The 16,122-nt window shown below is 34.4% G+C and overlaps 1 protein-coding gene across 3 annotated transcripts in view; it reads right to left on the bottom strand.

Moving 5' to 3' along the window:
* The window catches only part of LOC118196520 (phospholipid-transporting ATPase ABCA1-like), a 416,944-nt gene that overhangs the window by 273,915 nt on the left and 126,907 nt on the right, over positions 1-16,122 (bottom strand). For all 3 annotated transcript variants that reach the window (XM_085823882.1, XM_085823879.1, XM_085823880.1), the window contains exons 4-6: positions 13,421-13,514; positions 2,876-3,017; positions 289-437 (exon numbers count right to left, since the gene is read on the bottom strand). In XM_085823882.1, the coding sequence (XP_085680008.1) occupies positions 289-437; positions 2,876-3,017; positions 13,421-13,514 (385 nt within the window). The remainder of the gene's footprint in view (positions 1-288; positions 438-2,875; positions 3,018-13,420; positions 13,515-16,122) is intronic.

Below are 16,122 nucleotides of genomic sequence, written 5' to 3' on the forward strand. Positions count from 1 at the left end.
TTCACATTGTTAAATATGGAGATGAAAATGTTCTTTAATTTCATTATCAGAATATTATATTACACATTCATTTCTATCTAATTATACATTACTTTTAATATTATTTTATGTATTAATTCCCGAAGTTCTGTTAAAATAAATTATAACATTAATTAGTTATAACAGAATTGCAGCAAATCAAGTCAAATGTCATAAATACTATGAAATTCTCCTTAAAATTTTGTTAAAAATATGCACATACAATTTGGAAATAACATTTTATTTAAAGAACAATCAAAACATGCTTACCATGTATAGGAACTTCAGGATCTGTTAATTTTTTTATAACATCATTTATTGTTTCAAAGTCTAGTAATACTTGGTCAAATTTTTCTCTAATTTTTTTATTTATATGCCTACTCAATATTTCTTCAAATTCTTGAAAAAAATTTAAGAGTCTAGAAAAAAAAAAACACGAAAATAAATAAATAAAATAAAGATAGTACCTGAAATATTTTATCATACTCATATTACATTTGTATATTAATGTCATATCACTTAAACATGAAAAAACATGAAATTTGTACAATAAATACAAACATATTTTTTAATACGCTGGACATAATTTTTCACTATTCAGAGACAAAGCTGATAAAAATTAAAAGCAAAAAAGGAAAAAGTATACAGCTTATTTGTTACTTTCTGGTTAACAAGATGCCAGTGAAAAATTGCATGCCAAGCAATGTAATGAAGCACCATATGTGGTAACTTTTTAAACCAATCTTATGTGGTAACATCGTAAGATGCAGTGATGCCAGAAATGTCTGTGCTAAAGTAGTGAGAAGAATCGAAAAGTAGCACATGAGATCAGAGATTAAGTGATTTTTTGTGACATGCTCACACGACCATGATGTCATCATAAATTTAATTTATGTGGGTTCCATAAGTTACAGTCTATAATTCGAGTCTTGTTTGTTTTATTATGAATAGATTTGAAGAGAATCTTAAGATCATATTGCTAACATCCCACTGTTTAAATCATCGTTTCTTCTTTTAATTAATTCTCAGCTAATTTAGATTGTTATTATTCAATAAATTTGTTCGGATTTATAGGTATAAATTTGTTCAGATTTTTCCTCACTCTTGGAGTGTTCATGATCCTTTTGAGTTGGTGGTTATGTAGGGAATCTTATTTTATTAATGTGTAGGAATTCTTGCTATACTTTAATTATTAATGTGTACATAATCTTATTTTATTAATGTGTAGGAAAATGATTATGCATAATTTCAGTGTTTATAACTTTTTCTTTCCATATTTTCACCAGAATGCAAATGAGTAGCAAGTATTTAAACTGAGATTTTTAGTTTTGAGACAGAAAGTGTTTCTGGTATCATGTGCATGCTATGTTGTTAGTTTCCTGCCAGCTCTTATAGTTGCAATTACTTGACTTTGTGTTCTTTTGCTGCTGACACTTTAATTCTGACACTTCGGTAGCGTTAGTGAGCCATTTTCTACTTGTATTTGTGTAGTCCTTGATTACTGTTCAACATTTCATTTAATTTGGACTACTCTATTTTATTTTGTATTACCACAGGTTGTGGAAATTATAGCATAAGAAACTGCCTTACATTCTAAGTTGTGCTTAAATAAAAGTGTTATTTTAACCTTCTCATGACTTTAGCATTGTTCTCAGACACAGTGATTATTCCCTTCATGTCTGTTAGGCTTATCAGACTAAAATAGCATTACCAGATCAAGTGTAACCCTACAAATGCTTTTCAGTTAATTTTTCTTTCTGATTATTGAACCTATTTCACTTCATCAGATTCTGATCACTAACAAAAACTATATTCTTTCCTTGTTAATTTTTTTTTATTTAGAAATCTGGTGTTACTTTAATTTTAATGTATACAACTTCCATGAGTCTTAAAAACTGTTGTGATATTTTAGTTTACTTTTCATTATAATAATGTTCACACAACCATAGATGCTTACAATGTGATACAATTCAGTTGATATCACAGAAAATAACATTTTGATTTCATTTACTTTGAGCAATTCAAGTGATATGACTTTACAAATGCTGTGCATTTCTCTTTGTTTTAATATAAAATCTCAGATAAATTTGATGGCACTTTTTTTCTTTAAAATTTCACTCGAATGGTCAATGGATTGCATGGGTGCATGGCAAGCAACAAATACAGAAACTTCAATTCAAATTTATTTAAACTGCCCATTTTATCAATTAAAATTTTTGTGCTTTTCTGAAACAGGATTTCTTGAGAGTTTTGTTTATGATTTCAAGAAACACTGTACTTCATTAACCTTCTGGCACAACTGTTCGGATCTGCTCAAAGACTTGTATTTAAACAGCTTTTATTAGCAAATTTACAATAATTTATTTTAGCCTCTATTTTCATATATTTCCATTCATTAAGATGATATTTATACAATACAGAGACAAAAACTGAATGTTAATGCATTTAATGCTTTATTATTGCAGGGCTGCCAGTCGCCAATTTTTATTTAAAATTGAATAAATTATAATTTTCCTGCACACATTATTTTAACATGTATGCGGTTTATGATGTAGTAAAAAAATTTAAAGTAGCTCAAGGAAATGGTGGAGAAACAAAAAATTTGTAAAATCACACAGACATAGTTTTAGCACCACAAGTTTGTCAAAAGTAGCAAATTTGCAGAAAATTGCATGCTCCAGCAACATTACAGTGCAAATAAGCAGGAAGTATGAACATTTATCCAGTAATTTTCTCTTTAACAGTTTCTGAAGTACTAAAAACTATGTAAAATTCATTCAATTATAAACACAGTGAAAATTTAAAAAACTGTAGTATAAAATAGGAAGGGATTATTATTTTTTTTTTTTTTCCTTACAGAGTAGAATTCAATCCTATTAGCCTATCTCTAGCATCTTCATTATTAGCTGTAGGATAACATGTGTTGTTGAATGTACAAATGGAATTCTGTAGGAAAGGTACCATGCCAGCTGAGGGCATGGCCTTCTCATCAAAGTAGCCTAAAAATAAAAAATAAATAAATATCAAATTCATGAAATATGCAACAAGTACTAGCAAATATATCCTGATCCCATTTTGTTATGGGTTCTTTGAAACAAAAATAAATCCAGAAAAGTCTGTCACATAAAACTGATTTTAAAAAGTAAAGAGGTAAACGTAAAAAGAATATGTGCACTTATGTATTAGCACTTCCGTATTAGCACCTCATGGAAGTCATAAAAATTTTCAGAACATGCCAAACTTTATAACAATTTAGTTTTAATATGCAATACTGCCATTTTTAAATGCATTGTATTCTGGTATTCTAAGTTTCAGTGACAAACTGTGACTTTTTTTTTTTAAATTTTAAATTCAACTTTAAAATATGAGTTAAATGAATTTGCCTGCAGTAGGAGAAATTGCAGTAAAATTTCTACAGGTATACAGCTTATTACAAAAGGAACAACTGTTTGAAATTTATTCTTAAAATGATAACCACCAAATTTTCAGAAAAAAGAAAGTTTATAGCTTTTGCAAATATGCTAAACTTTTAACTACAGGTTTTTTTTTTTTTTTTTTTTTTTTTTTTTTTTTTTTTTTTCCGTAAAGTTCATGATGTTTTATTCCAAAAATTATTCTAAATTAATATTACTTTAAGAAAGATGTTACTCAAATTAAATCAAATAAATAAGCAAAAAAAGATTATTGATTTATTTTTAGGATTAACATCTGATTGAAATGAAAAATATGAATGCAGTTATATAAATGTCTGTAATAATTATTATTTTTTCAATCATAATTCATCATTCTTTTTTTACAAAAAAAAAAAAAAACTATAACAATATGTTTGTAAATGTTTACAGAATACAGGTGAAAGTTAGAATACAGTTAGCAACTTAGTTTGAATTTAAAACTCTCAATCTATGTCATTTAAATACATTCCGCTACTATTTGATTTTTAGTATACTGATTCCTAATGCCCGATAAATGGCCCTGGAAATTCTGACCATTCCATAGTGGGAACTCAACCTTATCTGCTGCGAAGCATCTATGAGGAAGTTAAATAAGCACAAAGTGCTTTGGTCCATGGAACAAAAGATTATCATAAGGTAATGGATAAGCGAACTTCAAACACCCATATTTTTATGAAGTTTAACAGAACAGCACTGCTGCATAAAGATAGATGAAACCTGCCACTTCACCGTAATATAAAAATTTAGATTACCACCTCATATTGAACGTCTCAGTTTTAGGAAAGATATGCAATTGCCCAAACATCTTCTTCGAAGAAAAGATAAATTCTCTTGGAAACAGTCGCTTTCGGAACGTTGGAAAGGTGTACTGCAGTGGAAGATAATTATTTCAAATAATGGCATGCTTCAAAAGTATGTAACCATTATGACTTCTCTTAATCATTCCATTTGCATGGATCACATCTGTACATAACTTGTCTCTATATCTATATAACAGTCAACTATTGATTTACAAAATACAGCACCGTTGGGAATTTGTGTCTATCTTTGTGGTCATTTGACTGTATTTTGGTTTATATTTATGTTTATAACGTTGCGCGCCTCTAACTAGCACGCAACCAAGAGGTGACTGTGAAAGCTTGTATAAACCACAGAGTCTTATAAAGGGTTTAAGTCCGTTTTTATTCAATGTACTAATTTACAATTGCGTCCTCTTGACGCTTACAAACTTTGCCAACTAGGCAGTCAAAATAAAATAATAACCTGAAAAGAAAATAAAGACAAGATTCTAACTACGAGGCTTTCTAAAATAACTAACTCACCGCGTTTTACAAATACCGCAGCTAATTCAGCAGACTTGAAGCTCACTGGAACAATTGCAACTACTTCCCGCCAAGCACATAGGCCGCAACGCGGGGTTCTTTAATTCTAGATTTCTACCTCAGCGCTCGTGAAGTAAGAATAACTCTCTCTCACCGAACTTGTTTCCTTCTATTTAAATCATACTACTTCCGCTGATAATTTGAATGCTTGCGCGTTCTACTCAAATTTACATATTCTGGCATTGGCAGTTCCAGGGGAAAGTAAGGCTTGACAGGAAAGATAGTTTAAACTTAAAATAAATGTTAGTTAAAATAAATATAAACCCTACATTTGCCGCTGCCAGAATTTGGAAAACTTGGAAGCAGGTCCTACAAACGACCTGTTGTAAGTTTATCTAATTCTGAACTAACTGGCGAAAGCCTCGTTTACACAAAAAAAATCTTATGTAACAATTAAAATTCTGTTAGTCGTTACAAAGCTTTCTTCTTACAGCAACTTTTCCTGGACTTCATCAATCAATCTTGGTCTTTCCTTCCAGCATCTGGAAGGAATAAGTATCAGTATCTTTCTACATACATTATAATTTACACTTTGACACAATAAATTTTTGTTTTTAACGTTTCGTTTTTCTTAGTTATTGCTTACTTCACATTCATTCAATTTTTCAAGCATTAATTTAACTTTACCCTGGCTCTCCACCGTGTGTGGTGTCAAACGGGAATATTCGTGTTTTAGTCTTACAACACTTCCCCTAACCACCATGATTTGTTAGAATTCAACAACCAAATAGACACACCTTACTCGACATTCTACAACTCAATGAGCTACTTTAATAGTCATAAAAATTCAAATGTAGGTGGAGAACCCTACAAAACACATTCATTCTAGCTTCCCCCTCATTCATCTTTAAACATGCAGGCTTTCGCTCTAAAGCATGACTTTACAGTTTAATACTTAAATTTTGACTTCATTGCTTTCAAGCATTCACTTTTAGCATCTACAATTTTATGCTTCTAGACTAAATTCTACTTTTACATAACATGCAAGTATTTACATAAATTTACAAAAGTTTAATACATATGCTTTTTACAATTTACCATAAAATGCATAAGAGAAAATAAATTTTTACTTTACTCATTCTTCGCCAAGCTGGCGGTACTGGAACTAAAATTCTTATTAGTACAAGAATACGAAGTTATTTTTATCTACAGCCAAATTTTGGCTTTAACATAACAGAATTAGTCTTTCGACCAACAGAAAATGCCCGTTTTTAGCTTTTACACTTAAAGAAAATAATACTTTTGCCTTAGCTAAATAAAGTAAAACAAAACTAAGTCTCAACCGAGACATATTGACTTTCGCCAAAACATAGAACTTCGTACTTATGCATAACATTTCGGAACAAAAGAGAAAAAAAAATTATAGAAGGTTTTAACTTATCTTTGAGTTTTCGATGCTTGAAACTCCGTCATCCGTTTTTGACAAAATTGATCCCAAGTTAGAGGTGTCATGGATGTCAATCTTCTCCTTGTTGATCTCCGCGTGTCGTCCCCGTTGATCTTTCTTTTGCGTCCTCTACATGCTGGCCTCTTGACGGAGTAATCGTCTGGTTGTTGGCCTTTGCGTTTCTGCCTGGGACGGCTGGTCTTGACGTCCTCCGGTCTGGAGTCCTTGAATTTCTTCTGTTCCTCGTACTTCTGTGCCTCCTGTTGGCGTTTCAGTTTCCGGAACGGCGGCCTTGCTGGCACCTGACTATGTGGCCGCGTGCGCGTTCTCCTTGATGTGTAATTTCTCCTGCCATCTTTTGTAGGTGGTGTTTTCGTCTTTACCATGGTTTCTTTACCCGGTTCATCTGTATTTTTGTTTTTCTTAAACGCCGGAGTTTGAAAATCCTTTTTTCTCTTTGATACCGACGTCCGGGTTGTAGAAGTGCTAGGTCTCTCTGCAGTTCTCCGTTTCTTGGGTGGTGGAATAGTTGTTGCAGTCTCTGGCCCTTCTATTTCGTTTAGACTTGAGTCCTGCAAGAAACTTTTAAGGATTTCAAAATCATTGGGATTATAGTATTTTTTCACCTGGTCGGGACTTGCTTTACAGATTTCCCCTCTCTCGTTTTTAAGATATAAGACTACTCCTTTGATTTCCTGAATTACATAGGGGCCTTCAAACTTTGGAGCTAGCTTTGCCATAAAATTGTCTGGGGCACTTGACAAAGAAAATTTCCGTTTCAATACTTTATCCCCAACTTTAAAATCTGCTTCACGGCGTTTTCTATCATAATATAACTTTTGTCTATTTCTTGCCGTATCCGAAGTTTTAAGCGCCTGATCAATTAGTTTTTGCACGTCCTTTTGTCTAAATTCCTGCTCTCTTTGTTGCACAAAGAATAATTTATCTAAAGGCGTAATTAACTTTCTGCCTAAAAATAATTCTGCTGGAGTTTTTCCCGTAGTATCATGATGTGCCGTTCTTAAAGCATAAGCTAATTCATTTATGTAGCCATCCCAGCGCTTGTGATGTGTGCTAACGTAACTGCGAATTATTTTTACAATGTTTTTATTAACTCTTTCTGCTATGTTAGCCTGTGGTCTATACGGAACCATTTTGATATGGCGTATATCAAGTCCATTGCATATGTTTTCAAATATTTGACTAATGAATTGTTTTCCGTTATCGCTAATGACTTTTATCGGTGCACCGTATTTTAAAATGTATCTGTGTAAGAATGCATCTGCGACTGTTTTGGCTGACGCGCGTTTAAGTGGAACAATTTCTATCCATTTTGAAAAATGATCTACTATTACTAAAAGAAAACGATTTTTATTTAACTCGCTCTGGGGGAAGGGACCAAGGAGATCTATGCCTAAAATTTCATTCGGAAATGTAGCGCGAATGCTATTTAAGTACCCGGCCGGGCTGTAATTAATATCATTTATTAACTGACATTGATTGCAGGACCTGACATACGCCGTTACTATTTTGTATAATTGCGGGAAATATACCGCCTCGCGTACCCTTTTTAAAGTCTTTCTGACCCCGAGGTGGCCCGCTGTTTTTTTTTCGTGCAACTCCTTCAAAATGCTTAATCGAAGCGAGGCTGGGATGACTGGCTTATACTCAAGATTTTCGTTCGTTGTTTTCGTATAGAATAATAAATTATCTATTATTTCATAGTTTTTTGCTCTATTTCTTATCGCATCGATATCTGTGTGCTCAAAGCTTTCGGGGTCTTTCAAATAAGCATAGATATTTCCAAATTCAGGATCAGCTTTCAGTTCAGTAATAACCGTATCTCTAGAATCTAAAATTTTTGAAGTCAACACAGCGCATTTAAGTTCATTACCTTCATCGTCCAGTTTTATACGAGAAAGTGCGTCAGCTACATTGTTTTCCTTACCCGGTTTATATTTTATTGTGATATTATATTCTTGGAGTTTTAAAGCCCATCTTATTAACCTGGGCGTTAGGTTTTTTCCCGAGTAAAGTCTACCAACAGCCGCATGATCCGAAAAGACTGTTACTGGCGATTTGCCGAAATAAACTCGAAATTTGTGTACAGCCATTAATACGGCTAATGTTTCTCTTTCTGTAGCTGTATAATTCCTTTGTGTTTGATTCAATGTTTTACTAAAAAATGCCAGCGGATGGTTATTTTGCATAAGAACCGCACCCACCGCATAGTCTGATGCATCTGCCGCAATTTCCAGGTTTTCGTCCCCCTCAGGGAATTTTAAAACAGGGGCATTAATAAGCGCTTCTTTTAATCTTTCAAAAGCTGTGTTCACTTCCGCTGTCCACGTAAATTTACTCTTTTTTCTTTTGATTACTAAGAGTGGTTCAACAATATTAGCAAAATCTTTTATGAAAGATCAATAGTAAGAACATAGTCCAAGGAAAGACGAAAGTTTCTTGGCGGTGTTGGGCGGTGGGAAATTCTTAATAGCTTTTATTTTTGAATCTTGCGTTTCTATACCCTTTTGCGAAATTTTATAACCGAGATATTTAAGTTCTTTAGTTGCGAACTTGCATTTTGAGGCGTTAATTGTAAGACCGGCCTCTTTTAATAATTTAAAAACTTGTTCGAGGTCACTAATGTGTTGTTCCAATGTACTACTCGTTATAATTATATCATCTAGATAAATTAAAGTTGATTTTCCTAGGACAGGCTTTAGAACAATGTCCATAGCTCTCTGGAATGTTGATGGGGCCCCACACAACCCAAAAGGCATGCGTAAAAATGCAAAAGTGCCCGATTTTGTTATAAACGCGGTTTTATGTATATCTTCGGGTCTCATAGCTATTTGATAGTAGCCAGACGTTAAGTCCAAAGTAGACATATATCTTGTCGATTTGATCTGTCTAATGATCTCGTCTATAACCGGCAAAGGGTAAACTGGGAATTTAGTTATGCTATTTAGTTTTCTATAATCGATAGCAAACCTCCAAGCCCTTTTATCCGAAGGAGGAAACTCATTCTTTTTCCTACATAATACGACTGGACTCGCGTATTCACTATTTATGGGCGTTATTATTTTATTCTTTAACATCTCCTGAATATGTTCTTCGATGATTACGTCTTTTTGTTTGTCATAGCGGTAAGGTTTAGTCCTACAAGGTTTTTCGGCATTTAGTTGAATCTTGTGAGTCACGATCTGACAGTTTCCCGGTTTTTCTGAAAACAAATAAGAAAAATTACTCACCACTTGCTGTATTGCTTTACTTTCCTGGTCATTCAAATGGCTAAGGTCCAATTCAGGTGTCTCCACCGGTTCCACCACCCTCTGGTCCATCTCCAGCACCACGGAACTATCTTGAAAATTTAATTTGGCCCTCGCGGCCCTTAAAAAGTCCATACCTAAAATAAGAGAGTGTTGGAGGTGTTTCACCACAAAAATTAATACTTTGAGATTTTCCTCTTTTACCTGTATGTTTAATGATACTTTCCCGATGCAGTGACATGTTTTTCCTTGCGCCGCTATAATTTCCGTATTTCTGGTTTTAAAGAGTCGTATCCTATAAAAATTCTTTTTAAAGAACTTTTCACTCATGAAATTTCCTTCTGCCCCTGTATCGATGAGGGCTTCTACTGGTACATCGCCAACCAGGACTTGTATAATTGGTAGCTGTGAGTTTTTTACGATGACTGTATTTAGATGTCTATTTGAGGGTTTTTCTAAAACTTCCGGGGTCTGGACCCTCCCTTTCACAGGCCCCTCTAGTCGTTTAGAGCTTTCCTTTCAATCTGTGTCTTCTGGGTACGCGGATGTTTATTTTCAAATTTTCTTTTTGGGCCTTGCCCTTCAAGTTTCGATGCGTTAGCTTGATAGTTCTTTCCCCCATATGAGCGATTTCCATTTTTTGTTTCCTCCTTCCTTCTGGTACTTTGAGAATATGCTTCCCCTCTCGCTCTTTCCGCGATTCTGAAACTTCACCGCCAATTCGAAAAGTTCCTGCAATGTGGTTGGATTTCTAATTTCAAAGTAGTCTTGGACAGCGGGTAACAATCTTGGTAATATTATTTCAATAATCTCCGCATCGGGTTTCTTGCCATACAGCATATCCGTTAGCTTGATTTTTCGTAAAATAAAGTCCGTCAATTGTGCTGTATCCCGTTGATTGAAACTATATAGCTCAGCTTCCAGCCGTGCGCGATCTTTCACTATGGGGAAGGCCTTTACTAACGATTTTTTGAAATTTTCAAATGTATACGTCGGGCTTCCAAATTCACCTAGAAGAAATTTGCCTCTATTTTTCCACCATAGCGCGGCCTGTCCTCTTAGTGCTGATGTGGCAATAGCACCTTTTTGTCTTTCAGGCACAGGATAGAGCTGAAAGTGGTTTTCTATACCTTCTAAAAATACGGACACCGAATTTTTTCCGTCGAAATAGACGTTTGGCTTGATTGATGCTCTCAAAGTCTGGACCAGGTATCCAAATCCTTCTAACTGCGTTGTCATTTCTTGGTGTTGTCCAGTGGCTTCCATCCAGTTTTCGGCCATTTCAGTTCGATAAGTGTTCGGGCGCCAATATAACGTTGCCTCTAACTAGCACGCAACCAAGAGGTGACTGTGAAAGCTTGTATAAACCACAGAGTCTTATAAAGGGTTTAAGTCCCTTTTTATTCAACGTACTAATTTACAATTGCGTCCTCTTGACGCTTACAAACTTTGCCAACTAGGCAGTCAAAATAAAATAATAACCTGAAAAGAAAATAAAGACAAGATTCTAACTACGAGGCTTTCTAAAATAACTAACTCACCGCGTTTTACAAATACCGCAGCTAATTCAGCAGACTTGAAGCTCACTGGAACAATTGCAACTACTTCCCGCCAAGCACATAGGCCGCAACGCGGGGTTCTTTAATTCTAGATTTCTACCTCAGCGCTCGTGAAGTAAGAATAACTCTCTCTCACCGAACTTGTTTCCTTCTATTTAAATCATACTACTTCCGCTGATAATTTGAATGCTTGCGCGTTCTACTCAAATTTACATATTCTGGCATTGGCAGTTCCAGGGGAAAGTAAGGCTTGACAGGAAAGATAGTTTAAACTTAAAATAAATGTTAGTTAAAATAAATATAAACCCTACATGTTGACAGTGTTATACATTGTCTTTATTCATATATTTGAAACACTTTATTTAATAACTGTATAGTGTATTTTTATTAGTGGCTCCTTTCCATGTTTGTTGTTTTTTGCTTCATAACTTACACTGGTGTGCAAAAATTAAGGACGAAGTCGAAAAATTAGCATATCAGCTGAACGAAGAGGCAGAGCGGACAGAAAGACCAATCAAGAGATTAAGTAAGGTGATGTACGGTAGCACATGCGCAGATATGCAGGTAGACGTAATGGGGGACTGTCTGAGTAGTATAAAGCATGTCGTCGGTGTAAGATCAGTATTTCTGGCAAAGAGACTGCACGCCGTATAGCAGTTAAAATCACACCGAGTTGCTGCCTCAGCGAGAAATGGCAAATAATCAATCTGTTAGAGGACATCTGGATGCTTTTACCCGAGGTCGAATCATTGGGAAGTTGGAGGAAGGCCGCAGTGTGACAAGTGTGGCTGCAGAGTTCGGAATTGCTCACAGCATCGTTTCACGACTTTGGAGACAATTTCAAACTACAGGAACAGCTATCCAGAGGTTTAGTAGTGGTTGTCCACGAAGAACCACACCCGCAGATGACTGGTATATTGACTTACAGGCCAGAAGAAACAGGCAGCAGACAGTGGGAGAAATCGCTAGACACACGACACAGGCGACTGGACGACCGATATCACGTTTTACCGTGGCCAGAAGACTGCACGGTGGTGGTCTGTTTGCACGACGCCCTATATGGTGTGTACCTCTAACGCCTGCCCATTGGAGAAGGCATTCTCTGTGGTTCCGGGAACACCAAAATTGGAGAGACAATGAATGGGGACGAGTACTCTTTACAGATGAGAGCAGATTCAGTCTGAATAGCGATTCTCATCGCATGCTCATCTGGAGAGAGCGGGGAAGCCGCAATCATCCCTCGAACATCATTGAAAGGGACAGGTATGGAAGGGGCGGTGTTCTCGTTTGGGGAGGCATCAGGCTTGGTAGTCATACAGACCTTCACATCTTCGACGCAAGTTCAGTCAACGGGACCCGTTATTGTAACGAGATTCTTCTTCCAAATGCGCGTCTTTTTAGAGGCGCTATGGGTTCGCAGTTCCTTTTCATGGACGACAATGCACCATGTCATCGCACAGTAGCTGCTGAACAGCTCTTAGAGAGTGAGGATATTGAACGTATGGATTGGCCGGCACGATCTCCGGATCTCAATCCCATCGAGCATGTATGGGATTTTCTAGGCAGATGCTTGGCAAGCTCGTACCTTACCACCAGTAACGATTCCGGAGCTTCGATTGGCACTGCAAGACGAATGGGCAGCAATGCCTCAACAACTCATTGACACCCTCATTCTCAGCATGGGCAGACGCTCAGGGAAGATCATATCCCCTATTAAAGACCGGATGTTTCTTGTTGGACACCCATCACAGGGATGTTTCGGCCTTCAGTCGCATTGCGCTCCATGCTACTTTTTCAATAAAGCTTCTTTTTATCCCTCTGATTTCTCTTTTAGTAAGTGTTGCTTACATTACTCATGTCCTTACGTGTTGGGGATCTTACGGTATTAAATGTGTTGATTTGGAAAGCTTTTGTACAAAGTTATATTGAAAAAAACCGTCTCGTCCTTAATTTTTGCACACCAGTGTATATTGTAGACCTAGCAATTCTGAGTTGACTAATATTTGAAATTGTAGGTTTGGTGCAACTGAGGCCAGGGTTCTGAGTGGTGGCATTTTGATGAGCCAACTGAGTGGTGGCATTTTGATGAGCCTTAGTAAACACTTGTCATCTAATTGGCAATATTTAGCTATTTTTTAGCAGACAGGCAGTGTTTTGTTAATTTGGTGGAGACACATTTTCAAGGCCCTAGGAAAAATTTTAATGTTTCATTCTCTTAAGTATACAGTTTCTCTAAAATACAGAAATAACAAAATATTTTGCTACATTGCAGTAAAAGGAAATATATGGAATATATATGTACAATACACACACACATACATGAAGAAATATATATGTGTAAACATAAACTTACATTGATGAGCTGCAAATTTTAAGCCTTTACTTCTAACCCACATTAGAATGAGAAAAAGAGATAAAGGCCACAACACTTCAACTATGAGTCGGACCTAAACAGATTACAAATAACAATGCTCTTTTTTTAGTAGTTACATAAAACACACTAGCAAATCATTCTGTATTCAACATTCAAAATTTCAATAATTATTTCTTAAAAGAATAATCTAACCAATAAATAATGGCTATATATCATTAAACACTGGCATATATTATATAAATGACAGAAATACAAAGATAATCAAACCTGCAAGACAGCTTTTGAGATGACTGTTAAAAACTTTAATTAATTCATGATTAAATAAGTTGCAGTTTAATAGCACCCTGTCTAAATGGGTATTAACCTAATGGGAAAATTATTATTAGAAACAATTAGCAAAACTTTTAATGGATAATGTAAAAATGAAATGAAAAATTCTTGGTATAACAGTAGTAAAAGTAAATTATGTCACAGTATTTTGGAGCCGTTTTTATTTAACAATTTTTTTTTTAATTTAATGGTGCATAATATGGAACATGTAACATACAATAAAAAGCAAATAGATCTAACCAACTTTTTTGCATGAGTAGTCCAATGAATTTGTTCAAGTTCTTTTTTAATGCCTTTTATAACTTAGTTTCTTTATTAATTCATTCTTCATTCTGCTCACAATGTGTTTTTCTTATTTTGATATTGATTTAATTTACATAAGCAAATGGACTTATTATCCAGATTAAACTCTTTGAAAGTACAGGTAAATTGCTAATAGTATTTTTTTCCTTTGAATATTAATATGAGTCAACCATCTTTTCGTGAAATGCCTGATTTAAGGATGGACACCATCTACAGTACTAGCTGGGTAAATCTAGAGCTCACCATACACTGTGTCCGCAAAAGTCTTTATACAGCCTTTATTTTTATAACTGTTGGCTACAGATATATACTTATGATTGCAAAAATGTTTTAAATGATGCTAAGATTCATATTTCTGTATTTTTAAATTAATTTGCATAAAATACAAAATTTAACTTTTTATATGCTTCTTCAATCCCCATACTTATATTTAAAACTTTTGTATTCATTATAAAAAATAACACAAAAAGAACAAACACACGATAAAAACTAATGAAAAAAATTTAATTACAGATCTGAGATTTTATATTTTAACAATAAAACAAAGTTACACACATTAAAAAAGCTTGTAAACATGTTAAAATAATTGCACAAGCTATGTAAAATACTAATATTCAAAAAAAATCTATGCTGTTACTTGCCTTAATAAAATCAAAGTGTGCTTAAATTATTTTTTTTTTTTAAATTCATATAAGCAAAACTTTTGAAAGAACTCTGCAAAAGAATAATAAGCACTTTCTTTGTGTTCCTTACATTTGTTGATTTACAATGGGAAGAAAGCTGGTAATAAATTTTCAAACAATTTACTATATATAAATACAGTACACTAATGGAAAAAAATGGAAAATGAAGTACCAACCTGAAGGAGTTGTGCAAGATAAACAAAATAAATTTGGGTGACATGTTTGCACAACTGAAAAATGACGTCTAGTCAAATTTCATGCTAGATGGCTAGACAAATAATTATAGAACTAGTAATGCTACTAATGAACATGTAAATCACATTTGCTTTAACCCTCTGAGTGGCATGACTTGAATCTGCTCATGAAGACCAGTATTTAATCATCATTTATTAGCTAAATTTGTATAATTACTTGATTTCATCTCTAATAAACTCTCTGTATCCCCTCATAAACTTCCATTTATTAAGATGATACTTACATCATTAAAAAAAGGAATAAAGCAAAATATTTTAAATTATAGCCTAATATATACCAAGTGATAAAAAATCTCATCACTGGATAAAGTGGTAATGCCATTCAAGATGTTAAATATGGAATCTTTGTGTGCTTCATTTATCTTGCCAATTGAGTTCTGTAAATTTGAGGTATAAATGCTTTTAAGGAGACGAACAAGGCAGCATCAGCAGCTTAGTGACTCATCTGCGAGTCAGTGAATGAGGCCATGTAATAGGGCTACAAGATGGTGGATTCTTTTTTTGCAATATTACAGAAAGGCTTGGCAGGGATGCATCTACTGAGCATGTGTGTTAACAGCAGTAGTCATTGAAAAGTTCTGTCTCAAGAAGGCCAGAGGCTGGCTGCATACATGCCACCACTTAAATGGAAGACCACCATATTTTTTCCACATGTCTGTGGTACATTGCACTGCATCTGCAGCAGATATTAAAGCTTTGGTTGGCACCAGAGTGACACAAACTGTAACGAATCAACTCATGAGAGAGTTCCAAACAGGGCTTAATTTCTAAGATTAGAAGTGCCGGAGCCCTATGGAAGACCATCAGCAGAGAGGAACACGAGTAAATAAATAAATAAAATGACTATTAAACTCATTAATATTTTTAATTTAATAGTTAATTATTATCAAATTAATTAATAGCTATTTAATTAAAGTTAATAAATTGTTATTTAATCAATAATTATTATAAACTTAATTAATTATAATTTAATTGATAATTATTAGATAATTATTTATCATAGGTGGGGGGGGGGAGTTCTTTTTATCATCACAAAAATTAAATATACTTAAAGTATAGCTAATGAAAATTCCAAGGCGAAACACATGGAGGTACCTCCATGGCGAAACAG

Source organism: Stegodyphus dumicola, chromosome 9 (genome assembly GCF_044657685.1).
Source record: "Stegodyphus dumicola isolate Sdum_Otavi_A_Nest chromosome 9, ASM4465768v1".
NCBI classification, from domain to species: Eukaryota; Metazoa; Arthropoda; class Arachnida; order Araneae; family Eresidae; genus Stegodyphus; species Stegodyphus dumicola.